Raw genomic sequence first — 23,129 nt, 5'->3', positions numbered from 1 at the left:
TTTTGGTAGGCTATTCCCCCTATTCTCTGATGTACAGTCATTGTCATCCCAATAGTGATGTTTATCCCCAGTTTACAGATAATTAGGCTGTCTGGTAGAGAAGTCCTCACTGCCAGTTAAAAAAGCATTTTCTGTAGACAAACCATTTCAGTTAAAAGAGTCTCTCAAAATTATCTTTGTAGGAAATAATGCAGAGGTACTCTGATCCAAGTTTCTTCAAGCAGAAATCACAGTAGAAGATCTTTTATATGGACCCCAGAAGAATTTGAGTGGAGGGCAATTTTCATATCTGTAGAGAGCTGTACACTGTGTATGAACTTGTCTTTTGTGGTTACTTTCATGGAACCATAGAGGAGAGGTCTATGACTCCCCACTAAGTCTAGTTAAAAACTTGTGCAGTGGAGAGGATGGTACGGGATCACCTTGTGTCTGTGAAAGCAGAAGGAAAAGACCAGGTGCCCTACCCCTGCAGGAGCCTTCCACTACCCCAGCTACGGCCTGGGTAGGCTACAAGGACAGGATTGGACGATTAGCTGTGGGTGAAGTTCAGGTCCTGCAATACTGACTTTGCCTAAGAAATTTCACTTTTAAGACTTGCAGAGATGGTTCCGCCTTGAATTATAGTTTTTTCTTTGTTTTGTAAGTATCTCCTTCCTAAAAAAAAGGCCAGTCAAATTTTATTTCCTTTTAATATTATTTAATATGTAATATAGGAACTGGATTTTGTTTAATGCATTTCAGTGCAGTGAGAAATGAAATTTTCTGCAGGATCATCAGCTGGACTGGGTTTGGTTTCTTGTGAAACAGTAGTTGCAGAGGCTGAAAGTAGGCTTTCCTTGTTACTTGCAGGTCAGGGGTTTGCTGAACTGCTCTCTCCGGAACATGGGATGGTAGTGTTGATGACAGTTGGGAGAGTGAGGGTGTCCTGAATTTGTAAAAGGTATTCCAAGAGTTGGATGAGATTTCTCTGTTGTCTTAAGCACTTCTAAACTCCCAAATACAGAGGCATTAATGAGAAACATGAAGTTATTAGAATCATTTATCATTTTCTTTGAAGCTTACACTGGCATTTTGTGTAATTTATGACATTTCCTCCTTTTTATCGTGAACTTCTTCAGATGAAGGGAAAAACAGCTGTTTCCCCTCAGAGTATCTGAAAGAAAAGAAAGGAAAAAAAGATGCTGTTTGTTTTTTGTCCAACTCGCTGATTCTGCTGATGACATGCCACAGAATCAGCGGCGCCTTGGGAGTAATTAGACAGCATGTGGGGTTTAAACCCTTGTGGAAATGTGTCTGTCATCTAACTGTTGTGCCTCAGATGTCCTGTACTGCTCAGTTACCCATCCGGTAACTCATGTGGCTTGTTAATTCTGCGTACTCTGAATCTGTAACTTCTGGCAAGATGGAGAAAGGAGGTGGAAATGCACTATACATGAGGAGCTCAGTTTTTCAGGGTGCTTGTCTTTTGGGGCAGGGAAGGGAAAATCTGCTAGTTTAGAGGCTTATTGTTTAATCTTGGATGAAGAACTTTTTTGTTAGTTGCTTGTTCTCTTCATCTGTAAAACGATTAATGCCTTCCCAGAGTGGCATTGGGAGAACAGACAAAAGCATATGCGGAGCTCAGAAATTATAGTGATGGGAAAACAGCAGTGCATTAGGGCAAGTAAATGTATAATTGTTGAGTTATATTGGGAAAATGTCCACCCAGAAAGTTGGACAGTCTTCAGAAGATACACTGCCTGGATTGGTCTTTTGTATATGTAGCATAATGGGCTATATGCTTCCAAAAGCAGCTGCACTCTTGCTTGGGAAGATGAGTTGGAGGTTGTTGGACACGTTGCCCTTTTACATGTTGTGTCTACTAATCTGTTTCATTACTTTGGCTGGTAGGAAGTGAGTTACTACACAAGGTTTTCCTGTAGGTCTTGCACAGTTTTTTCCAGTGCATCGGAGTTCCAGAAAATGTTGCCAGTGACAAGGTGACAGGCTATAGTGATTTCTGAAGAGATGAATAAATTATTTCATAGTACATGCCCCTTCCCAGTCAGAGCTGAAAGACACTTGATTCCCTGGAAACAAATGCTGTCAACCCCAGAGTCTCCAATAGAAAATGGGCTTAATTTTCTTCCTCTTTCTGTAGTTGGCATTCTTGGAAGTTGAACCTGTGTCTTTTCTCCTTTGCCAAAGAAACCCAAGTGGATCACCTTGAGGACCTGAGAGAAGGGGGCACAGCCATCTGCTGGAGGGCTTTAAAGAAAGTAAATTCTTCAGCAGTTTTCAATTTAACCCTCTTTTATTACTTTTCTTTTTTTATAATTTACGTTCATTTCATAAGGCAGTTTGCATGTCCTTGAGTGGAATCTCGTTACCATGAAAGCTTTTTTAGCATTGATTTCATAACAGTCTTAATTTAATAGCGCCGTCATTACTGAGAAGCCCTGAGAGTGAGGCCCTAGCTTTCCAGGTCACTGACCTTTTAATTACAAACCTTGTTCTGATGGCCAGGTTATCGACTGGACAGCTCCCAACTCCTGCCCCCAGCATGAAGATGAAAATAACTGCCTTTCCTCCCCCACTTCCAGAAAAGGGAGGAAAAGAAAAGTAACCTCTTGTGTTTCCGAAATTAATTTTCTCCTTCAGCTTTACTTTGTAATTAATTCTTTAACATGTCTCAGTGAAGCTCAAACAGTTTTTACAAAGGTTTTTTTTGAGAAGAAAATACAATGCAAGCCAATAGAGTCCAGTGACAACTCATACCAAAAAATAAAGTTAGTAACCTGTGCTGTCACAATACCTATTTGGGCCAAACTACTATAGCCCTCCAAACCTTATGCTTTTCTACAAATGACCATGTTTGATAGAAGAATGTGTGATTAAGCCATAAGTGTAGACTATTTAAGGAATGATAGGTGACTTGTCCTTCTCTTCATACTTGCTGACAGAATATGGATTTAAGAGATGGTGAAAAAAGGAGTGAAGACTTAACTTCACTGCACAACTGATTGTGTAAGTGAGCGCTTGTCCTGTTTTGTACTTGCAGATCAAGTAACTTGTTCTCTAGCTGTCTAATAAGTGTTTTGTGCCAACGCCTGCACAGACCTCATCACTTGCACTTGCAAAGCTACACTGCGGCCTGGAATTCAGACACTGACAACAAAAATTTATTGGAAGAATATATTTGCAAGAATTAAGCATCTAGAACAAATTAACACACAATGAGAGAAAGTTCACTAGCATAGGTAGAACCAGGGAGGGTGTGCTTTCGGGTTATTACAAAGTTTGCAACAGGTGTTCAAGTAGCATAAAGTAAGTCTAACAGCTTGCATAGACTTACAGAAATGACTGTACAGGTTAAACGGAAGTCAGTGCATTCTACATTTTCATAATGCTTTTCATTTGAGGTTCTTAGAGCACATTGTACCCATTAACCATTGAAACTTTGCATGGAACATGTCTGACGGTGCGTATAAAGTTATCTAGCTCTCACTATGCTTTACACTAAAAAGCATCCACCTCTGAGGTAGAGGACAGCAGCTGCTTAACATCACTACACAGTTTTTAGGAGAGAGAAATGAAGAATACTTTATCTAAGTGATCTGGCAGAGGGAGCTTTAGGGATAGAGAAAGTAATTACTGAGTAAAAAATTTACTAAGATTCTTGAAAAGCACTATGGGATATTTAATTACTAAAGATGCTTAGGCCTCTGTTTATGACTTTGAAAGATGGCTAATGTGCCTTATAATATTTTGCTTAGGTTGAAGTAAAATATGTTCTACACCTGTTCATGCAACCAGTTTGTTCTTTAGGTGTCTCCCATCCAAGCTTTGGGTCAATACAGCCCTGCATAAATGGGGAAATCTGGTTGTCTCCCAAGGAACTTATTAGGGATCTGAAGAATGAAGAGTGAGAGAATGAATGCTTTCATTGCGAACAAACTCACAACAGTTCCTGTCTGAATCAGCATTATCGGTAGTCACATCCGTTTTTGGCACTGTGCTGTGCTTGCCCAGTGCTGATAATGTTCAACATACAGGGAAGATTTCCACTGCTGGAGTCTCATAATCCAGAAGAATAGATGTGCTCATTATCCAGAAATTAATTCCACAGTTCTGTATTTTGTATTAGTTTCCTTTTTTTTTCCTTCCTGAAAATGATTGAGAATCTCTATCCGTCTGCTGTGAAGGAGATGTCTCCCTGTCCTGCCAGTCTTCTGTCTGCATATCTGTCACTTGCTGTTCAGTACCAGCCTATTCATCATGCTGACTCTCCCCCATCAATTTTGCCACTGTTTGTGATATCTGAACTTGTCAGGAACTTTAGGGATTTTCTTGGCTTCTTTGGCAAGAAGAGACCTGCAGCAGTAGTGTTAACAAAATGTGATAAACCGATCAACCTTAGGACATCCTGGGGAATCCGGTATAGCTATTTCAAGTTGTCAGGGGTTTTGGAAGAAAATGTTGATAGGATGCCTTCACTATCATTCCTCAAGATTTGGAAAGAAATTTGGAAAAACTAATCTATTTAGTGCCTATCCACATGGAGAAATCAGTTCATATCTCATCTTTAACTCTTGTCCCAGTCACTAGTGATTCATGAGAGGGCAGAAAAACATTAGCTTAGGCATAACTAGCCATGTGATACAGTGTGCAAACCCTTTCTTTTTCCTACCTTCTAAAGTTTATAATAGCCACATGATTAAGAAAAGTGTGCGTGTTTGATAGAAACTATACTTACTTACAAGTGAGTTTGTTATTTTAGAAGAACATTGTACTCGGTATACATTTCATTCTTTTATAACAATTGTTTTTTGTAGCTCAACGATATCTAGAAACTGGGTTGAGCAATACATTTCTATCCCATGGAAGTTCTGAGATTTGGAAATTCGTTTTTATATTAAATAGGGATTAACATTAAAAATTGCAGACTTTTTTAAAAAAATGAAATATTGTAGACCTTTCAAATCACTCTGTATTGATTAGAGTGGGGTCTTTAATATTGTAACTGATAATAAAATAGATTGATAGAATAATATACCATATGTATACTATAATATTACAGTGAAAAAATTTGGAAAAATGTTAGGAAATCATTACTTTTCTCCAGACCTTTTGGGGATTTTTTGAAGAAAGACTTTATGAAAGAGTTATGTCCTAGAAGTTTGTTGATGAGCTCTACTTGGAACTAAAGAATTCTTTCACAGAAGTGCTTTTCACTAGCAGGAAAATATATCATCGCTATTAGTGGATAGATCCAACAAGCTTGTCATCTTGCACTGTTTTGTACTTGCACGTTTGGCTTGAATCCTCCTGACTACTGGCTCTGAACTCAGTCTGTTGCTGAATATGAGCAAAATAGTCCTACTTGGGCCTGTTTAAAGGAAACAGAAGAAAAAAAAGTCATGGATAACTTATGGCCTCCTAATCTTCACAGTGTCTGGGTTTAAACAAGATTATTTTAAAGGGCTTTGATACAAGATCTGCTATTTAATATTAAAAACATGAAAATCTCAGTGACTTTCTCCTTGGTTTCTGTGTGAAGTGTTAAGAAGGTGCAACACAAGAGGCACCCCTTTGATGTTTAATGATGTGAAGAAGACATTGAGGAAGCAAACCTCAAATTTTACATTCTATAAATGCTTATGTATATGTCCTGTAACAGAGGGTACAAGTCACATTAGTGGTAATATCCTTCCTCTCTCACTTCAGGTGCAACCTACAGTGATCTTGAACCATTTAGATCTATACTCAACAGAACAGGAGAAGGGATTAATTTAGAATATACTGGGTAAACAGTCTGCTATATCTCCTGTTTCTGTTAGGCCACAGAAATTCCTCACGATTTCAGTGAAAAGTCCAAATCACCTTTGCCATGTTTTTGTAGCTTGAAATTTATTGGTAAATTGTAACAGACTGGTTTGGTGCCCAGTAAGTTGTGTGCGCCACAAAATATTGGTTGTAAGCTTAATTTTAACAAATAATTGGAATGTCATGGGTTTAATGATGTCTCTCCACTTGGCTATCTGACAGTAACTATGTAATGTAAAAGAGCCGTTAAAAATGGCTTTGCAAAATTAACTCTTATTGCTCACTGAGTGTGTTTTGAGTCATATCTGCCTTGTTTACTGTCAAAATAATATTTCCATTCCTGGTAGCATTGAAAAAACAATATGATTACACCATAGTGCGTTGAAGTCTATTCTAGAAGACAATGCTAGAACAGTCAGTTATATTTTGAGTCCTGACATTGTTAGCCTTAGTGATGGGTGGAAAAGACCCAGACCCTAAGTCTGACTTGTAAATTTACTAATTTATTGATCGTATTTTCAAGTGAAAGTAAATGCAGAGTGCCAGAAGAAAGTCACTTCTGTAGTTACAATCTAAGAACAGGCATTGGAGATCTGAGATATGACTGCTTGCTTGGCTTTGGGTGAGTTACTTGTTCTTTGCTTGCCCATCTGTAAAATGGGGTTACTTACCACTTTTGCATTATTGACTTAGTAAGGTTTGTGTTAGCTATGTTTATAAACTGCTTGGATATGCATATTTCTGAGTTCTTGGTGCTGCAGCATGTGATTTTTGAAGTCGCTGTCTGCAGTAAAAGCCACACTTGCAGAGAGGTTGAGCATTTACTTCCGCCAGCTGTGTATGGGAGGGGAGAGCTGCAAACTTTAGAATGTCAGAATGTCAAGGCTCAGGCAGATTGCGTGCAATCCTAATCCAGCCCTGCAGCTTTGACCTTTGAAGCAAGCTTCACCTTGAGACAGTTGAAGAAATCTATGTACGCTTGTATAAAAATATTTTTGCTCTTCATGGTCATCCAGCTCAGGGTTTCCCCACAGTCTTCCTACAGCAAGTAAAGGAATTCAGTTCCTGATCTGCTCTGTGAATGAACCTGGTATTTTAAGTCTAAAGAGACAGCCTTCTCTCTTGGGGCTAAAACAAGGAGTGTAATTAGGATAATCTGTGTTGCTCTTTTGCTGAAATCCATCTCAAAGCTAATGATACTTTCCTGCTAGGAAAGATAAAATAAGTTCCTGGATGAGATAATTCTCTAGATTCTCTTAGACAACATTTCTACTGTGTTTAAAACTATGGCTTGGATGCCTGTGAACATGAAATCCTACTGTTTGCTTTTCTGCTACACAATGTTCCCTCTTAATTTTAATGTGGAGTGCAATCATTCTTTCCTTAGCCAAAAGGGGAATTCAGTTTTTGGTTCATTCTTTGTATTGTTTCTGATGAAACCTAGTCCAGGCGAGACTCCGCTCCCCTAGGAGGAGAGCGGAGAATTCATTCTCAGTGAAATCTGAGGCTCTCTGAAGTAAAAGCTGTTGACTTTGTCATACCGTGCAAATGTGCATTGCTTTTAGCAAGACAATAAAGGGTAAATGGGGTGATCTCTGCTCCTGTGGAGAGGTCGGGTGGTTACATTACACAATCTTCTGGAGCATCTTGCAGCAAATACATGGGTTATATTAAAAGTTGCAATCATATCATTTTTTAGAAGTAAATTGCTGACCTTATGCAGTGGAATCAGCTTTATTGAATTTCGCCAAAAATGCGTTTATAATCCCCCCCGCCCCTGCATACACATGATATTCATGTCCTTGCTGCCCATGTGGAAATGTCCCTTTTTATGGTGATAAAATTAAATTTGTCTTTGTCTCTGCCTTGCCTCACCTTTTAAGATTCCATCCTTAAGAGATACCAGTGGATATCTGTACCAGAGAATGAAGATGGGCAATATCCCTGCATGGATGGCTGGCTGATTGTGAGCCAACTGCCACGGAACAAATAAATAAGCTTTTAGCATTTAGAGGACAAATAAAGCTGAGGACAGGTGTAATGTGGGTATTTTTCTAGGAGTGTTGTGGCCTTAGCATAGGGAAGAATTTATTTTGACTAGGAAGTACTTATGCTTTGCTTCTGGATTTTTTTTTTCTAATTGCCATGCAATACAAAATGTAAAATCCACTAATAGTTACTGTGCTACTTATGTAATACTGTGTTACGTGTCCTCCTTCAGTAATAACTAACCGTAAAACCCTCTGGTCTTTGGCCACCTACAGCCCCCGTCCTGAATTCACTTGAGAAAAAAAAGTGTTTTACAGCATGCTCAAGAGTTTAACAAACATGTATCCCATATCTCTATACGACTTTGCATATTCAAAGTACTCGACAAATATTAACTGACGAAGCTTGTGACACCTTTTGTGGAATGGCAAGATTATAAGATTAATGTACTTCTGATTACATTTCCTCTTCTTCGTTAGACCTTTGCATTCTCCAAACAGTTTGCAAACTGCAAATTTCAATGGGAAACAGAGGAAGTACTTTTTAGATGGGGAAACTGAGTCAGATATATTAAGAGCAGTTAGATCTGAGATAATTCTGACTCCCAGTCATATATATATAAATATAACCGTACTGTGCCATACTGTCAGTGTGATGTAGTGATGTTTATAGGATTTTCAAAGCATTTTCATGTTTATCCACTCCAGGTCCCAGCTGCTTTGAGGTGGTGGGAGAGGTTAAGCTAGTTTTATTCAATAAAATCAACACAAACCATCTAAGTAAATGAAGGGGCAGATTGGCCTCTGCAGTGTTAGCATGTATCCCTTCTTACAGCCTCTTCCCCAACCTGTCTTCCTTTTTATGTAGCATTTAAAAGGCTAGTCGCTCAGAGGTACAGGGAATAATATCAGAATATCATTGCTGCTGCTTTTCAAGTAACCAGGAGAATGCAGCTGTTAAACTCAGAAATATAAAATACATGTTTAAAAGATGACTCTGTGTGTGTTTAAAAAAGAGAGCGAGAGAGGATTCAAGGGAACCAAAAAATAGCAGGTTCCATTACTGTAATTAAATGGCAGCATTTAACCTATCAGGCCGTTGCGTGTATGTGAGAGACGAGCAGGGAGCTGCATTTGAAATGATCACTGTCTTCCTTGGGGGATAGAGTAGTTAAATAATTTGTTTGTGAGGTGTGAGTTCAGTGTCGGGTAAAGAAAGTGCTTGCGCGCCTGTGTGTATCTTAGAAGCTAGGGATGGCTGTATGTTTACTGAGAATACCCTGGAGGTTGGTATTTACTAGCATGTGCACTGTCAATAAGAACACAAGCTGCTCTTGCCCGTTTGTTAGGTTATCTGTAGAGTCAGGGCCTCACCTGGTCCCAGAGATTGCATCATAAAAGGGGAGCTTTTTTTCAGGCTAGGCGACCCGAGACAGACAGGAGTAGCAGTAAAAGATAACCAGGTAGGAAATGGGGGAAGAAAAGAATCGGAGTCTTTTTGGTGAGCTTCATCTACTGTGGTGACTGTATAGGGTGAGTTGTTGTATCTGGTGGTTGCGCTTGGCTCTCAGTAGCGTGGGGGCTGTGTCCTCCCTGGGGAACCAAGGGCGAAGCTGCTGCTCAGAGGTCTGCCCCTTAAACAGCACATCAAACAGTCACTCCCCCTGCAACAGGCTTCTACCCGTGCCTGGCATGATCCCGATGCTTCAAGACTGTAGTGTGCAAAATTATGTGGAGAGAGAGGGACCTGCAAAGTACATCCTCGGCCCTTCATCGTGGACCCCGGCTCTTTGAAACGCTCTTTGGGCACCCATGTGTAGTGGTGTTGATCAGCCTTTTGGCACCTGGGAAAGGAGACACATTCTTATGTAGTGTCCATTTTTATTCACTCCCTTTTTATTTGTGAGGTGATTCCTTTGTTTAAGGGATATTTCTTAGTTCTAGAACTCCAAGAGCTATCCTTATACTGTATGAGTTGATACTAGCAATGAGTTTTTCAGCTGCTTCAGCTGCCTCACCTACTGATCTGACTTGTGTTATGTTGCAGGAACATGCCCATAAATGTGTCTTAATCTTCACTCCAGTTTCTGTGTGAATTCTGTGTAGCCAATCCTGTTTTAACTCCTGGGCTGGAACCTTTGTGAGGCTCCAGAATACAACAGTGTTAAACAAAATAGGTATTTTGGTATTTCCATTTTCAAGGTTCAACCCCAGTGACTGGATTTTGAGGGCAACACTTGGCTAAAAGGAGACCAGAGAAATCCCATTCAAAGCAAACCATGAATAAATAGGATGCATCCTTGTGTAGTTTGATGAGAGTTAGAAATCTGGAAGTATTTCCAAAGATGATCTACAAGCACAAAAAAAAGGATAAACTCGTTACTTGAATAAATTATTTGTTGCAAATGCCTTACCTAGGTCAAATGCATATAATGTATGTATAGATTTTCAAAACTGTCAGTTAGTCTTTGTACATGATAATTGTGTCAGTCTGAAACATTTTACAAAGGATATTATTCCTGTTTTACAGATGTAGAAACTGAGGCAGATGGAGGTTAAATGACCTACACAAGGTCAATAGCAAGGCTGGGAATAGAGCACAAATGTGTAGAGGCTTTTTATTATACTAATAAGGAAACTCTGGAGGTGTGTTTGGCATGGTAATCGGAACCCTAGAGAACTAGAAGCAGTTAGTATGTTCTGTGCATGTCCTGAGGGAGCAATGATGAAACTCCTTTTCTACCTTACCACTCCAGTTCTCCGTGTGTGGTCACCATAGTTTTTCCACCACTTAACCTCGTTATTTTTACTATTGTTAGCATTAGTCGTCCTTTGGGTGTTTAATCCAGACTCCTTTAATTTTCTCCAGAACTCTGAGGAGCTGTTGAAGGCACATGGGGAGAAAAAAATAACAATAAACAAACCAAAAGATGAAAAATGATCTTTTGAAACTTCTGCTATTTTGTTGACTTGTCCCCTAATGTTTTTTGTCTTCACTCTTCTTTTATCATGAAGGACCCTGCTTGAACGTGTAATCTTTGTTTCTTAAAAGTTCGTTTGCTATTGTTTCTTTCTTCTCCACCCAAGATTAACATCCTGTGTGATGACATAGATGGTTGTTGTCTAAATGGATGCAGTGTAACCAACAAAATTGTGAAGGGTGGGTGGAGAAATATTTATACAGTTGTGTTAAAAATTACAAAGTAGGTTTGCCTTTTAAACAGAAGGTATTTCAACACTTATTGGCAGCATCATCCTTTAATTTTACAGGTGGCTAGCTTTGTAGTAGCATTCAGCAAACAATATTTTAATGGCATGTAAAAAAATTTCTCTAAAACAAAAGAAAGAAGAACGAGGGTGATTTATAATCTGTAATGAATACTTGCTGACATGTCTTTTTATAATAGTGTATTAGCATCTCTGTCTTTCTGGGGGAAGTGCAAACCGGATTTACCTGAAACATTTATACCATAATAATCAAATATGTAGTATTTAGATGTATTTTTCATAATTGAGCTTATCTTCTCAGTGCTACGATACCTGACTTCTGGGTGTCTAACACTTATTCCACTTTATAGAGACTGGGTTAGAGGAGCAAAAACACTCTATAAGGTTGTGAGAAAATATCTGTCAGAAAGTTCGTGGCTCCTCACCCAGTGTTGGTTTCTTTACTTTTCTATAGGTTTTTCCATACGCACTTCCATGGGTTTTTACATTTTCTTAGAACATGCAGCTGTAGTTACTGTTCTCCGTGCTCCTTATAGGAACCTCCTCACAGAGACAGTGCACAGTAGGCACTGTTGTACTGCATATTCAATGTTCTGTTCAGTGCTTTCTTCAAACACTAAAACTTCATTTAGTATACACCTACATGATTTTTCACATGGTAAGTCTGGACTAATGGGTTTGCTTTGTTTCTTTCTAAAGTTTAAAGTTTTGAAAATAAAAGAGAAAATAAATAGCATTGAGGCAAGTTGGTCTTTACATTGCTGTTCACCTTAGTCTGCAGAAGGTATTCTCTGACAGGTATTGTCTAATGTGGAAAATATCCAGATGATCTTGTTAGTGTGTTTGGGGTAATCAGTAATTCCAGAGTAATATAAGGAACTGGGAATGGTGCAGACTTTCCCATTCTTACATATAAAACTAAGTCATCCTTCAGATATTCTGACAAATCTGGTTAAAGAATTCCTTATAATGGCTTCAAATTGCTGTTCTATTACACAATTGCTTTCTTTTGAATGCCGAGTTGGGGAGAAAGAGCGTCTGGTTATAGAATTGCAGGCCAGCCTAGTCCAGTAATAACAGGTCAGCAGTGACTTCTAATCTGGAGGTGTTCCACATTAGGGCCAGTCTGCTAGGTCAAGTCTAATACGGACTGTATTCAGGCCCATACCACTGAAACGGCTGGTTATTCTTTGCTGTAATAACAAAGGAAATGGAGTTACAAGTGTCTGGTTGACTGCAGATCCTTCAGGCCAGCTTCTTCTACTTCAGTGCTGGAATTCTTGTGACGTGCTTGTTCAAGTTGTTGGAAATACAGTTTAAATAGGGAGTTCCGAAGGTAGATCAAAATAAACCTCCTATATTACCAGTGTTTCACCTTACTCAAATTTAAGACAACCTCTGGCTTTCTCCTTAGAAGCTCCTAAAGATAGTATCACAGATCAAAGAGTAGCTAAAGGCCAATCATTTTGTTACTATTGCTCAACAAGCTGCTTAACAAAATATTTTTCTTTCACACAAAGTAAATGGGTCTGAAGCACAAATGTTTTCTGACACTGCTGTTTTTAAAATTTGTGTTAAGTTTGGTAATGAAGTTTAGTTCCTAGGTTTTTGAAGTGCCTCCTACGAAACTGATCTGCTATTGGAAATGAACTTGTAGAAGAAATGAATATCCTTTCCCCTTTATAGAATCTTGTTTGTTGTAGTTCCCAATTTAATAGAAAGGAAATGTCATAGACCTGGTGTGTAGTCTGGGTAAGTTACTTCATTTATGTGTGCTGTGCTTTTCTTTCCAGTCTGTCTTTCCTTCACATAGACTGTTGAATGCTTTGGGTCTGACTGCCTTCTATGAACTTTCTGTGAAGAAAAAATTGTGTCTGTTGAGTTATGCTCTCTGCTACCTGAAGATTTGTTGTAGATTAATTCAAAAATGAGGTGTCCAAATCCTTTTAAGGCTGTGATAGCGCTGCATCTAATAGGACTTTTGCACTTCAGAATCCCAAGTCTGAGTCCCATTATCCAACCACATTGTCCTGCATGTTGTTCCTTGTATTCTTCTCTTAGTGCTTTGGCCCCTGAAATATATAGCTTAGTATTGGAAGCTTTTACTTAAGGTATCCCTTGTTTTTTTCCCATGTGGACCAGAGATAACATACTTCATATAGGCAAGGAGCTTACTTTACATTAGAAGAGGAAGACCTGACCTCTCTTACTACAAGTGAAACTGTATTTTCCCTGCCTTGAAACTACCAGTGAAATACATTTTGCACTGACTTATAATGCTGTGATTTATGCTGTGATATGCTTTGTGATATTACAATGTCCTTTTGCCTTTGTGTTTGATTTTTTCCCCTCTAATAAATTTTAGTGGGTACGTTGTCAGTGAATGGGGGTATTTACCCAAAATGCCCATAGGAGAATGAGGCGTTCTCCCTGCTGTCTGCTCCCTCAGAGAAGGAATCCTATGTATTTTTTTCCCCTCCCATTAATCTTACTGCATTTTTTTTCCCTGTATCTTTCCTCCTTGTTTTGAAATAGTATTAACAAGGGAGATATTTTTAAATAGAAAACAACTGGAAGGAAATATATTTTTCTTTCCGTCTCTCATGTGCATATGCATACGTGTTACACACAAACATGAGTGACCAGAAGCAACTTTTTCATTGTATATTTTGAACTGCTCATATATAGAAAACTGAGAAGAAAAGTTGTAGTACTTGTTCCTGTTTTTTCCATTCCAAGACATGCTAAGCAAGTTGCTTGCCCTTTCTTATTCAGAGTGAAAATACTTTGATCCAGTTTTCTGAAGACAATACTCATTTCATAAGAATATTTAATCAGTAGAAAATAGGGAGGATTTAGTTTGTTTGTTTAGTATTTAACCAAGTGAATAAGGCAGATTAGGGGAAGGGGGGGGACTGGACCCATAAACAAGGTGATATATAATATTTTTTTTCGTTCTCCTTTTAAATAAATACCGATCAGCTTTATGTTCAGAGACAATAGGAGCCGTTGGCTTAAATTTGCAGTTTACTGTATTTATGGCTGTAATATCAAGGTGCTGCCGTCGTAATTTCATGCCCCAATGAGAAGAGCAAGGTCGAAGCAAATGCTTCCATCGGCATCTGCTAACACACTAACTCATAAACAAGGCCCGGCTGGATCAGGTGGCACGGAATAATACAGGCTAATGAAATACAGCACAGCTTTCCATTACTGTTAGTTTTTACAGTGTCGTCATTACGTGTAATTTATGTTTAAAAAATTCAATTTTATACAAGGCTCTGGGAAATAGGGGTCTGCAGGTCACCCGACGACTTTTAACGGCTCTGAGAGTCCTTATTGCACTCTCCTGTTCCAACAAAATGTTAATAATAAATAAAAAAAAAAATCCCTTTTACTTTTTCTCTGGTTTGCATATCTTGCTCTGTCTTTTTAATTACAAGTGGCTAAGGAGAGTTTGGGGCTCTAGATGATGTCAGGAGTTATCCCCTTTACTGATGCTCCCAGAGGGGGGTTACTATCTGCTTGCTTTTCTTTTGTCTGTCTATCAATCACCTGGGGTCCTGTAAATGGAGTAAACACAGCTGAGGAGAGGGAGATACTTAACAACCTCTCTCCCAAACCCTCACCCTCTGACATTGCCCTCCTCTCCTCCATTACACTTCATTTTATTATAGACTCCAAAAAGCTTGGCCAGGAAGAGAAACTGCTGCCAGATTTATTTATTTAATTATATTTGTTATGCCAAAATACTTTTTACTTTAACCTTTTCCTTCCTGGTTGGCTCACTGTTATTCTTAGCATTGCACCATTAGTCTGGTTTTCCTTCCTTATTTCAGTGCTGTGCAACTGAGGTTAGAGCACCTTTATCAGTTCTGATTGCTGCTTAGTCACCCTGATGGGTTAAAGTGTATAATGTTTCTTAACGATTGCAATTGCATAATTAACAGTCTCGTAGATGAATAAAGCTCTAAGAATTCAAAGCCCTTTCAGTAACTTTTCAAATTACTCTTCTTTCTGCATTTTCAGCCTGACAGTTGAGACCAGTCAATTTCCTTTTGATGTTTGGGTTCCTTTGCACAAAGTTTGAGCTGGAAGTGCAGCAGCAGGATGTTTACATTCAAATACAGCATCTTAATGTAAATGAAGGGTAAAAAAATTAGAGTGATGTTTCTGAGACCTTAGGTTTTGTTCAAATGTTGGGTTGGGCTCAGGCTCATGAGTACCCCATGAACCAAGATGTGTGAAAGAAAATGGATCAGGAGACTGTGCCTTTTTGGCCTTTTTGAAATGTGTTCAACCAAGCACAGAGTAGGATATAGGACAAACATTTGATACAAGAATTGCCCAGCACTGCATGTAACTGACTGAACAGGTGGAATCATTAGTCTGGATCAGATCCCAGAAGGTTTTTATGATGATTCTTTTAAAATGTGGCCATGTTCTTTCTGAGCAGAGTTGACTCAGTGGCTTCCAGGAACAGGAGTGTAATGTCATTTCAGGGTGTCTACCAGTAGATCTTCCTTTTAGTCATATGATACCATGCACTAAGTTTGGATAGTCATATAGTTTGTTGTAACTAAACAAGTTGTCCGCTTCTAGTTTGTTTTCTTCTTAATAGAAAGTGTGTGCATGTGTGAGGGCAACAACAGATACCCCTCCCCTGCCTTTTGTCCCTGCAAGAGGGTAGGTGTGATGATTGCTCCAGGGTGGTCTGTCAGAATGGTAATAAAGCTGGCTCTGGAAACCCAGAGAAGGAACTTAATTCTTTCCACCACCTTTCCCTGTTATGGTAGGATTCTTAATTTCTTCCTAACTAAAATTTTCTTCCTGAAACTAATGTTGCCTTCGGGTTGTGAAAATCTTGCATGAGCTGCTGGATGAAGCAATGCAAAAAGGAATATAATGAAGAAAAAGATATGCTCAGTGGAGGGGATGGGAAAAAGAGTTGTCACTAAAATGTCAGAGCCTGTGTCAGAGAAGAAGAAAAAACTTAGTGGCTCATCTAGTTAAGTTCATGCAAGGGTTTTGCATTGCAATTATTGCTGCTGTCTTTCATCCAGAAGATAGAGAAGAATGGATTTATGGTAAAACAATGGGTTGGGACTCACATCTCATGAGTTTTATTTTCTGACTGTCAGAGGTTTGGTTCTGACCTTGGAGCACTTCTCGTATCTGTATGTCTGACTTCTTCATCTGTAAAATATGGGTAACAGTACTCCTCTAAGTACTCCTGTACTTCAGAGTGGTCTTAAGAGGAACAGTATTTTGATGTATGTGAGGTCCTTATCTTAAATAGTAGTAGATACTGTAAAAGGGCCTAAACAGACAGTCAAGTCTTAAAAGTTCTCGGGCAAAAGAGCTTTTTATACAATACCTGAGGTGCAGGCACTGAGAGATGTTTGTGACAACCCATTTTATTCTGTGATTTGCTCTGATTCTGTGTTTGACTACAATTTACAGAGGCTGAGTGATCCCTGAAAATTGAGTGGCAGCAGCGACAGTCACAAAAGGGGGTCAGCAAGAACCTTTGAGTGCAAAACGATTGTGGGTGCTGGATTATTCAAATCAACACCCTGAAGCCTGAAAAGGAAATTTTAAGGCTTTGTGAAAATTATGACTAATTCTTTGCAATGGCTGTGGTGCTCCAGAGAAATGAAACGGATGGTTGGGGGAAGGGAATAGGTTTGCATTCTGTAGGGCTGTGAAGACAGTTTCCTTGCATCCTTCTCCTCAGCTCAGTCCTTGCTCAGTACCCTCTGCGGTTAGATTATTCCTTGCAGATAGCAATCAACTGGAAGGAAGTGTGTGTCTAATTTGCATGAGATTATTTAAAACAAAAAAAAAGGTCTGCATTAGTCAGGGTGATGGTAAACAACGCAAAGAGATGCCTTTTATAATATAGCCGTGGCTCAGCTTTCAAAGCCAAATATAATTCACTTACAATTGGCAGTTTCCTTTATTGTTCCTTTTAACCTTTTGCATTCTGCATGGTCTTGATCTTGCTGCAACAACAGAAGAACTAAAATGTTTGTTTTCCGAAGTGTTGAGAAAGTGGATTTAGAGCAAATCTCCTATTAAACTGAGTTGATTTTCTTGACATACCTATTTGAGAGTTATATTGGACACAAAGCTCCCGTTTTCATGGCACTACTTTTGCATCCAAGGAAAATTGTATTATTTTGGGGTTACCAACTTCCTGCTAGAGTCAAAAAATGAATGGACCATGGATACTTTTTTATATAATGCAGTGACAGAGGGACTGTGAGAAAATAAAGCAAGGTGAGATATTGGAATAGATGACACTATGATCTGGTTTAGAAATTCCCACTTTTCTTTGTAATTAATATATCGAGGCTGAATAATTTGGGGCATGGAAAACTCATACATGTGTGTAGGTGGTGAATCTGAAAAAAAGTCAGTCCAAAGGGAATTTTGATGAGTTAATTGTAATTTCCTGAGGACAGTCTTAGAGTATCTTGTACATTTTTGTTAGTATGTGTGAGAAATGACACCTGTGAAGACAGGTATATTTCTGAATCCACAAATGACTAGTTGCAGTGCAGACTTGCCCATATATATGCCTAAGGAATCAGCTTCAGGAGATTATTCCCTTGATGCTTGGAGGCCAAGATGACAGGACCTTAAAAACATCTTGTTCAGATGAATAAAAAGGAGGTGTTCCATGGTGATGGCACTCCCAGTCTTCTCCTCTGATAATTAAGAAGGGATTTAGTTGTGATGTTCTTTTGTATAATGCCACTAGTACCATGAACAAGACCACTTCACAAGGCAGCAGAATAGTCCAGGGAAGTAATAACAGTTTTAATTTGCACTACTTTGCACAGGCTTCAAACCAGGAACTCAAATGTGAAAGGTTTCCCATCATTCTAACATTCACATCAGCTTTTTCTTCACAGTACAGCAGGGTTTTAATGGAAACAGTGATACTTGAGTGTCCCTAGTTGGCAAGACCAGAATAATCCTAGAACTGCATTTTGTCTGCAAAAGGTTTGTTTGGGTTTTTTTCTTAAACAGGATGAGACTAAAAGGGGCAGTATGGTTAGGAAACAATAAGCATTGTTTTCTGCCCTTTTTGTAGAATGAAGTAAGGATCCTCCATAACTTCCGTACATTTCTAAGTGTTAAATATTGTCAGATTTGCTATCTTTGCATGGAAATAGAACAAAATGCCCTATGCTAGTGGGAGCCACATTTGCAGCCAGCAGCTAATGTTGCCTCCATCTTTATGAAATTCCATAGTTGCTAGTGATTTGCAGTGTTGGCATCTGTTTATGCATTGGATAATCAGGAGCTGGTTAAAAGAGTTTCTTTCTGATTAGGACTTCACTTTTTAACATGGATTAGACACCATAAATACTGCTTTTGTAACTGGAACAGTAGGCTGAGTTGTGTTCATGTGCCTTTTATTACTCTCACTGCAAGTCTTGTTCCATACTGTTATGTGTGGGTTTGGTTCCTTACTATTTGAGGCACGCATCAAATACAAATAAAGGGGTGATTTTGTTAGGTTGCAGGACCGGAGATCAGGTACTTCAGATTTCTGATACTGTTTCTGATACTGACAATATTCTGTTTTGTTATAGAAATCACCTAAGTTCTCTGCACATCAGTATCTGCACTGTAGAGTAGATAGAATAGTATCTCACAGGAACTCACAGTATCTCATATACTCACAGGAATAGGGGAAAGATCTGTTAATAGTTATAAAGCTTTCTGAATACCAGAAGCACTGTGTTAGTGCTTTATGATATTAAATAACAGTTCTGGGACAGGCTTGTGTATTTATTTCTTGCAATATTGTTTGTGCTACAGATTATTCTGTCTAGATCCTCAGTATGCAGTGGAGTTTAAGATCGTGAAAAAATTTGTCGAAACTTAGGTAATATGCCCAGAAGCCTGGCCATTTTCTGTGTTGTATCTCCCTGTAATGTTAAAAAGCTAAGTGTTTTAAAGGATTAAGTTCAGAAACTTCATCTACCAGCAATACGTCATAGATCTTGAGTGTAGGTGATGGAGAGGAGGTATTCCCCCTTTTTTCTCCCACTGCTGTCATATTCATACCATTTTCCTCACTGTGCTCAGTCCCTACAACAACTGTTTGGGAATCAAGTGGTCTCTCTCTTCTTTTCTAAATCTCCTTCCTTAAATCTGTATTCTCACTTCCAGCCTTTCTGAATGTTTTTGCATACACACCCCATGTATAGTAAAAGGTCCTGAATCACTTCCCATGTTCCTCATAGCAGGGACACTGGCTATCTGCTTCTGTGCAGGAGGATAACATAACAAATAATACACAGCTGTCCAGGCCCCACATCATGGTTGCCATCTGAGTTCTAAATTCTTTTTCTAGAGGATGTTTTCTCCTGTTGGAAAAAATAATCCAGCTGTGCTTCCTTCTTCACAGATGCTGGTCATCGTGAATCCTTTAGCTGCTTTTTTTTCCCCCCTTGTTGGCCAAATCCTTTCCATATGTTTTGGCCAATTACAGATGGTCATCCTGGCATTTCCTGATGGCAGGAGTGACTGCACCAACATGTACCATGTGTGCAGTGTTACTACAGCTCTGCGTGAAATAAAAAACAGGCTGCCCTAGGGCAATCTAATCACGCAGCAATAGGCCGGGGCAATGCTAAGCTGAAAGTTTGGGCTTGGCCTTGTTTTGATCTGTTTTGTTATAGTTTTATTTCCTCCTTACATTCTGTGTCCCATTCATACTAATCACAGTCAGTCCTGATTTTTTCTTTTTATTTCTGCATTTGTCATAAAATAAAGCAAATTATTCCCGTCTTCGGAAACGATCTAGACTAATTAGTCGTCTAACCCAATAATTAGTTTTTTGTTTCCCTGTCTGTTTTCATGCATTATTGTTAGTTTTTTCCCCTCTTTTTTTTTTTTACACCATTACAGATTAAAATGAGCCACATTTGCAGTTGATGGTATCTTTTTTTCGGGGGAAGAATGGAGAATTGCAATAGAAAGCTACTTCAAAAGCAGCAATAAACTCAAGGATAAATTAAGGAAATTGAATGAGCCACATTTGGAAGCAGCGTTGAGGCTAATATTCTGTCGCTTAAGGTTAAATTGCAACAGAGAAAGAGAGAGGGAGACATTCCAGTGAATCCAAAATTGGGGAGGCATTACTGCTCAAGTCAGTGCCAAAATTCTTTGCAGCTTGAAAGGGTTCTGCCTGGCTTGAGAATTTAATTATGCGTGCATCAAGTGGGTAAAGGTGCTAAACTGATTTCATTTCCTCTGCTCCCCCAGGCCTGACAGATGAAGAAATTGACCTGGCTTTCCAGCAGTCGGGCACAAGCACGGATGAGCCACAATCCCCAGGTCCTTCTACCCAGCTGGTGCCAACTCAGCCCGCTCACCCTGTGGTGTATAGTAAGTAATGCTTTGAAAAACATCTGGTCCTGTTGCTTTCTGCAGTGATTTCAGCAGCACTTTCACAGATTTCTGTGCCAGATCCTAGATCTCAATTCAACTAGTGCCATACTTTTGTCAGAATCAGACACCGAGTGTTACTTTGAATGCACTTCGTGGTTGTTGATGCCTGTGACAAGAGCATGTTACACAAGAAAAATGAGAGACAAATGATCATCGTGTACAAACAAACATCATATGTACTAAACTTCTTGACCTAAAGGTGTACAGTCAATACAAATTAGATTCTGACCCACTATAAGGACTTGAAAAAGCATTTAGTGAATGTGGGACTCAGCCTTCCCACCGAGTGTTACTTTGAATGCACTTCGTAGTTGTTCTAAAACTTAACGTCACATTTCCCTTCATCAGTAGGGTTTTCTAATATTTAGATAATTAATATATGATAGAGCTGATAGATTCTTGGATAGAAGGTCCTGTAAAAGTGCAACACTATTGCATCTTTAGTTATTGCAACAGTGGATTCTGTTCAATAAACTGTTGGACATCATCACAAAGTTTTGTGTTTTAGTTAGAGGACTTACTTTCTTAACTAGTCAGGAAACTGATCATTTCATAGAATCATAGAATATCTCGAGTTGGAAGGGACCTATAAGGATCATGGAGTCCAACTCCCATGCTCCTTGCAGGACTATGTAAAACTAAAACATATGACTAAGAGCGTCATCCAGACGCTCCTTGAACTCTGACAGTTAATGCCTTGAACAGTTACTTGAAAGAGGTGTATTTTCAGCATGATCAGCAAGCTAGAATATAAGGTCTTCAGGACTCAGCCTGTGACTTCCTGTGTGTGTGAGTTAAAGATCTGGCACAATGGACCCCAGTATGAACGAGTTTTAAGAGTGCTGTCAGGTTAGAAATAATAATAAACAGTTATATGGATCCTTAATTTTAAAAAGCTTTCTCTCTTCAATCTTACATAATCTGAGGGGTGACAGCAGAAATTCTGTGTAGACTGTGTGGATGTGATTGTATGATTTTGTGTAGAAAATACACTCACAAAGAATTTTTAGTCTCAACATAATCTGTGTAGACTCAAAATTTACATATATATTTGCATTTTAAAACAAACCTCGCAAAAAAGTATCTAAGCTCCAAACAATAAAAACCAAAGTACACACCATTAAAAATCCATCAAAAGAAGCTGTTCAGCTCACATGTGTGTCTGGCAGTTTGAAAATCACTTCACTTACCTGCCAAGTATTAAGAAAAGGATTTTGATACTGCTCCTAAACAGCTCTAAGTCAGATATTGACCGAGGTAACAGTCCACTTAGGGCTGTGTTTATTAGCTCATGGCATAGTTTTGCTATTGTTAGAGACAATGCTAGACTTGCTTTCTGAGTTTTTAAATACTCCGGTTTGGTACAGTGTGGGAAGAAAAACATTTGTGATGGAGTTGGGCTCAGAACTGGAATAATTCTGACTGTTGTATTGTGTGTGCTGGTGAACTCCAGGCCTGAGTTATGCCTCCTGGGCTAATGCCTGTCTGCTGTAGTCCACAGAAAACGCCAGAATAGCAAAATCTGCTCTCTTGCTGAAGAAACAGTGCCAGATCCCTCTTAGTGCTATCCATTGCTCATTCAGCTAACTCTTATCACAAACCAATATTGGAAGAGTTAATCTTCCCTTATTTTAAAGTGTTTCACTAATATGAGTAGGGCAGGAAAGAAGTATGCAATTCAAACTGGAAAACGTTGTCATCATTGTTATCCCTTGCAGCTTCATCACTGTTTGGTATTTTTTTCTGTTTACTATTTTGGCTTTCCTCAAAGCACCAGCTCCCAATTTTTTCTTACTAGGTAAGAATCTTAACTAATATTTAAAGGTCAAAATGTTCCCAGTAGCAGCTCCATAGAGAAGTCTGACAGTATCATTCTGTAATGCTCAGAAACCAGAGGTGAATAAAAATACCACCAAAGTAAAGCTTTTGTAGGGGTTGTAATTGTGAACTGGTGCTCTAGCTTGGTGATCCGATTGGTGCTTTTTAAATAATTTGAACCAAAAACTTTTGCCTGTGAGCCAGTCCTTTTTAGCAACCCCCAAAATTGGGGAAATGGTGACAACAGATTCATGAGGTATTGTTCCTCCGCTCTCTAGCCATTCTTCGTAGACCTTCTATTTAAGCTTAACCCCTGAATGGATGTATAAAAAAAATAAATAGCTAAGCATACATGGTATTTGTTTGACCAAAATACTCGATTTGATTAGGTGTCACCTGTGCCCTGTTCTAGTTCATGACTGGTGTAGTACTGGTATTGTTAATGATGGATCGATCTTTGTGTCTTCCTGTTAAGTGCTTTCCATGATATCAAAACTGCAAAGAATATGTGAATTTCTGTAGACCTGATGGATGAGATGCTGCAGTGGCTCAAAGCTCTTTCAAGGTGCCTTGTTTGCTGTAGGTTATTACATCAGTTGGATGCTAATCCTGTAATGAATATTTCTGAATTGGGCCAAATCTGCTCCAGGACAGTTGTTTCTGTGATAGTTTACTAAGTCAATTTATCTTTCATAGATTTGTCAGGGGTTGTCATGTACAGAGAAATATAGATACTACTTTTTCTGTCTATCTGTTATGCTTATCTTCTTACAGAGCATTCATGACACTAGGGTTGGAATGCTTTAAGGTTTGAAG

The 23,129-nt window shown here is 38.9% G+C and overlaps 1 protein-coding gene across 1 annotated transcript in view; it reads left to right on the top strand.

Moving 5' to 3' along the window:
* Nucleotides 1–23,129, top strand: part of PEX14 (peroxisomal biogenesis factor 14) — a 47,877-nt gene that overhangs the window by 9,963 nt on the left and 14,785 nt on the right. Inside the window, exon 3 of the mRNA XM_009889645.1 lies at nucleotides 20,310–20,432. Within this exon, the coding sequence (XP_009887947.1) occupies nucleotides 20,310–20,432 (123 nt within the window). The remainder of the gene's footprint in view (nucleotides 1–20,309; nucleotides 20,433–23,129) is intronic.

Source organism: Charadrius vociferus, unplaced genomic scaffold (assembly GCF_000708025.1).
Source record: "Charadrius vociferus isolate BGI_N301 unplaced genomic scaffold, ASM70802v2 scaffold477, whole genome shotgun sequence".
NCBI classification, from domain to species: Eukaryota; Metazoa; Chordata; class Aves; order Charadriiformes; family Charadriidae; genus Charadrius; species Charadrius vociferus.
The sequence above is the reverse complement of the archived record's forward strand: the minus strand, read 5'-3'. Positions and strand labels throughout refer to the sequence as shown.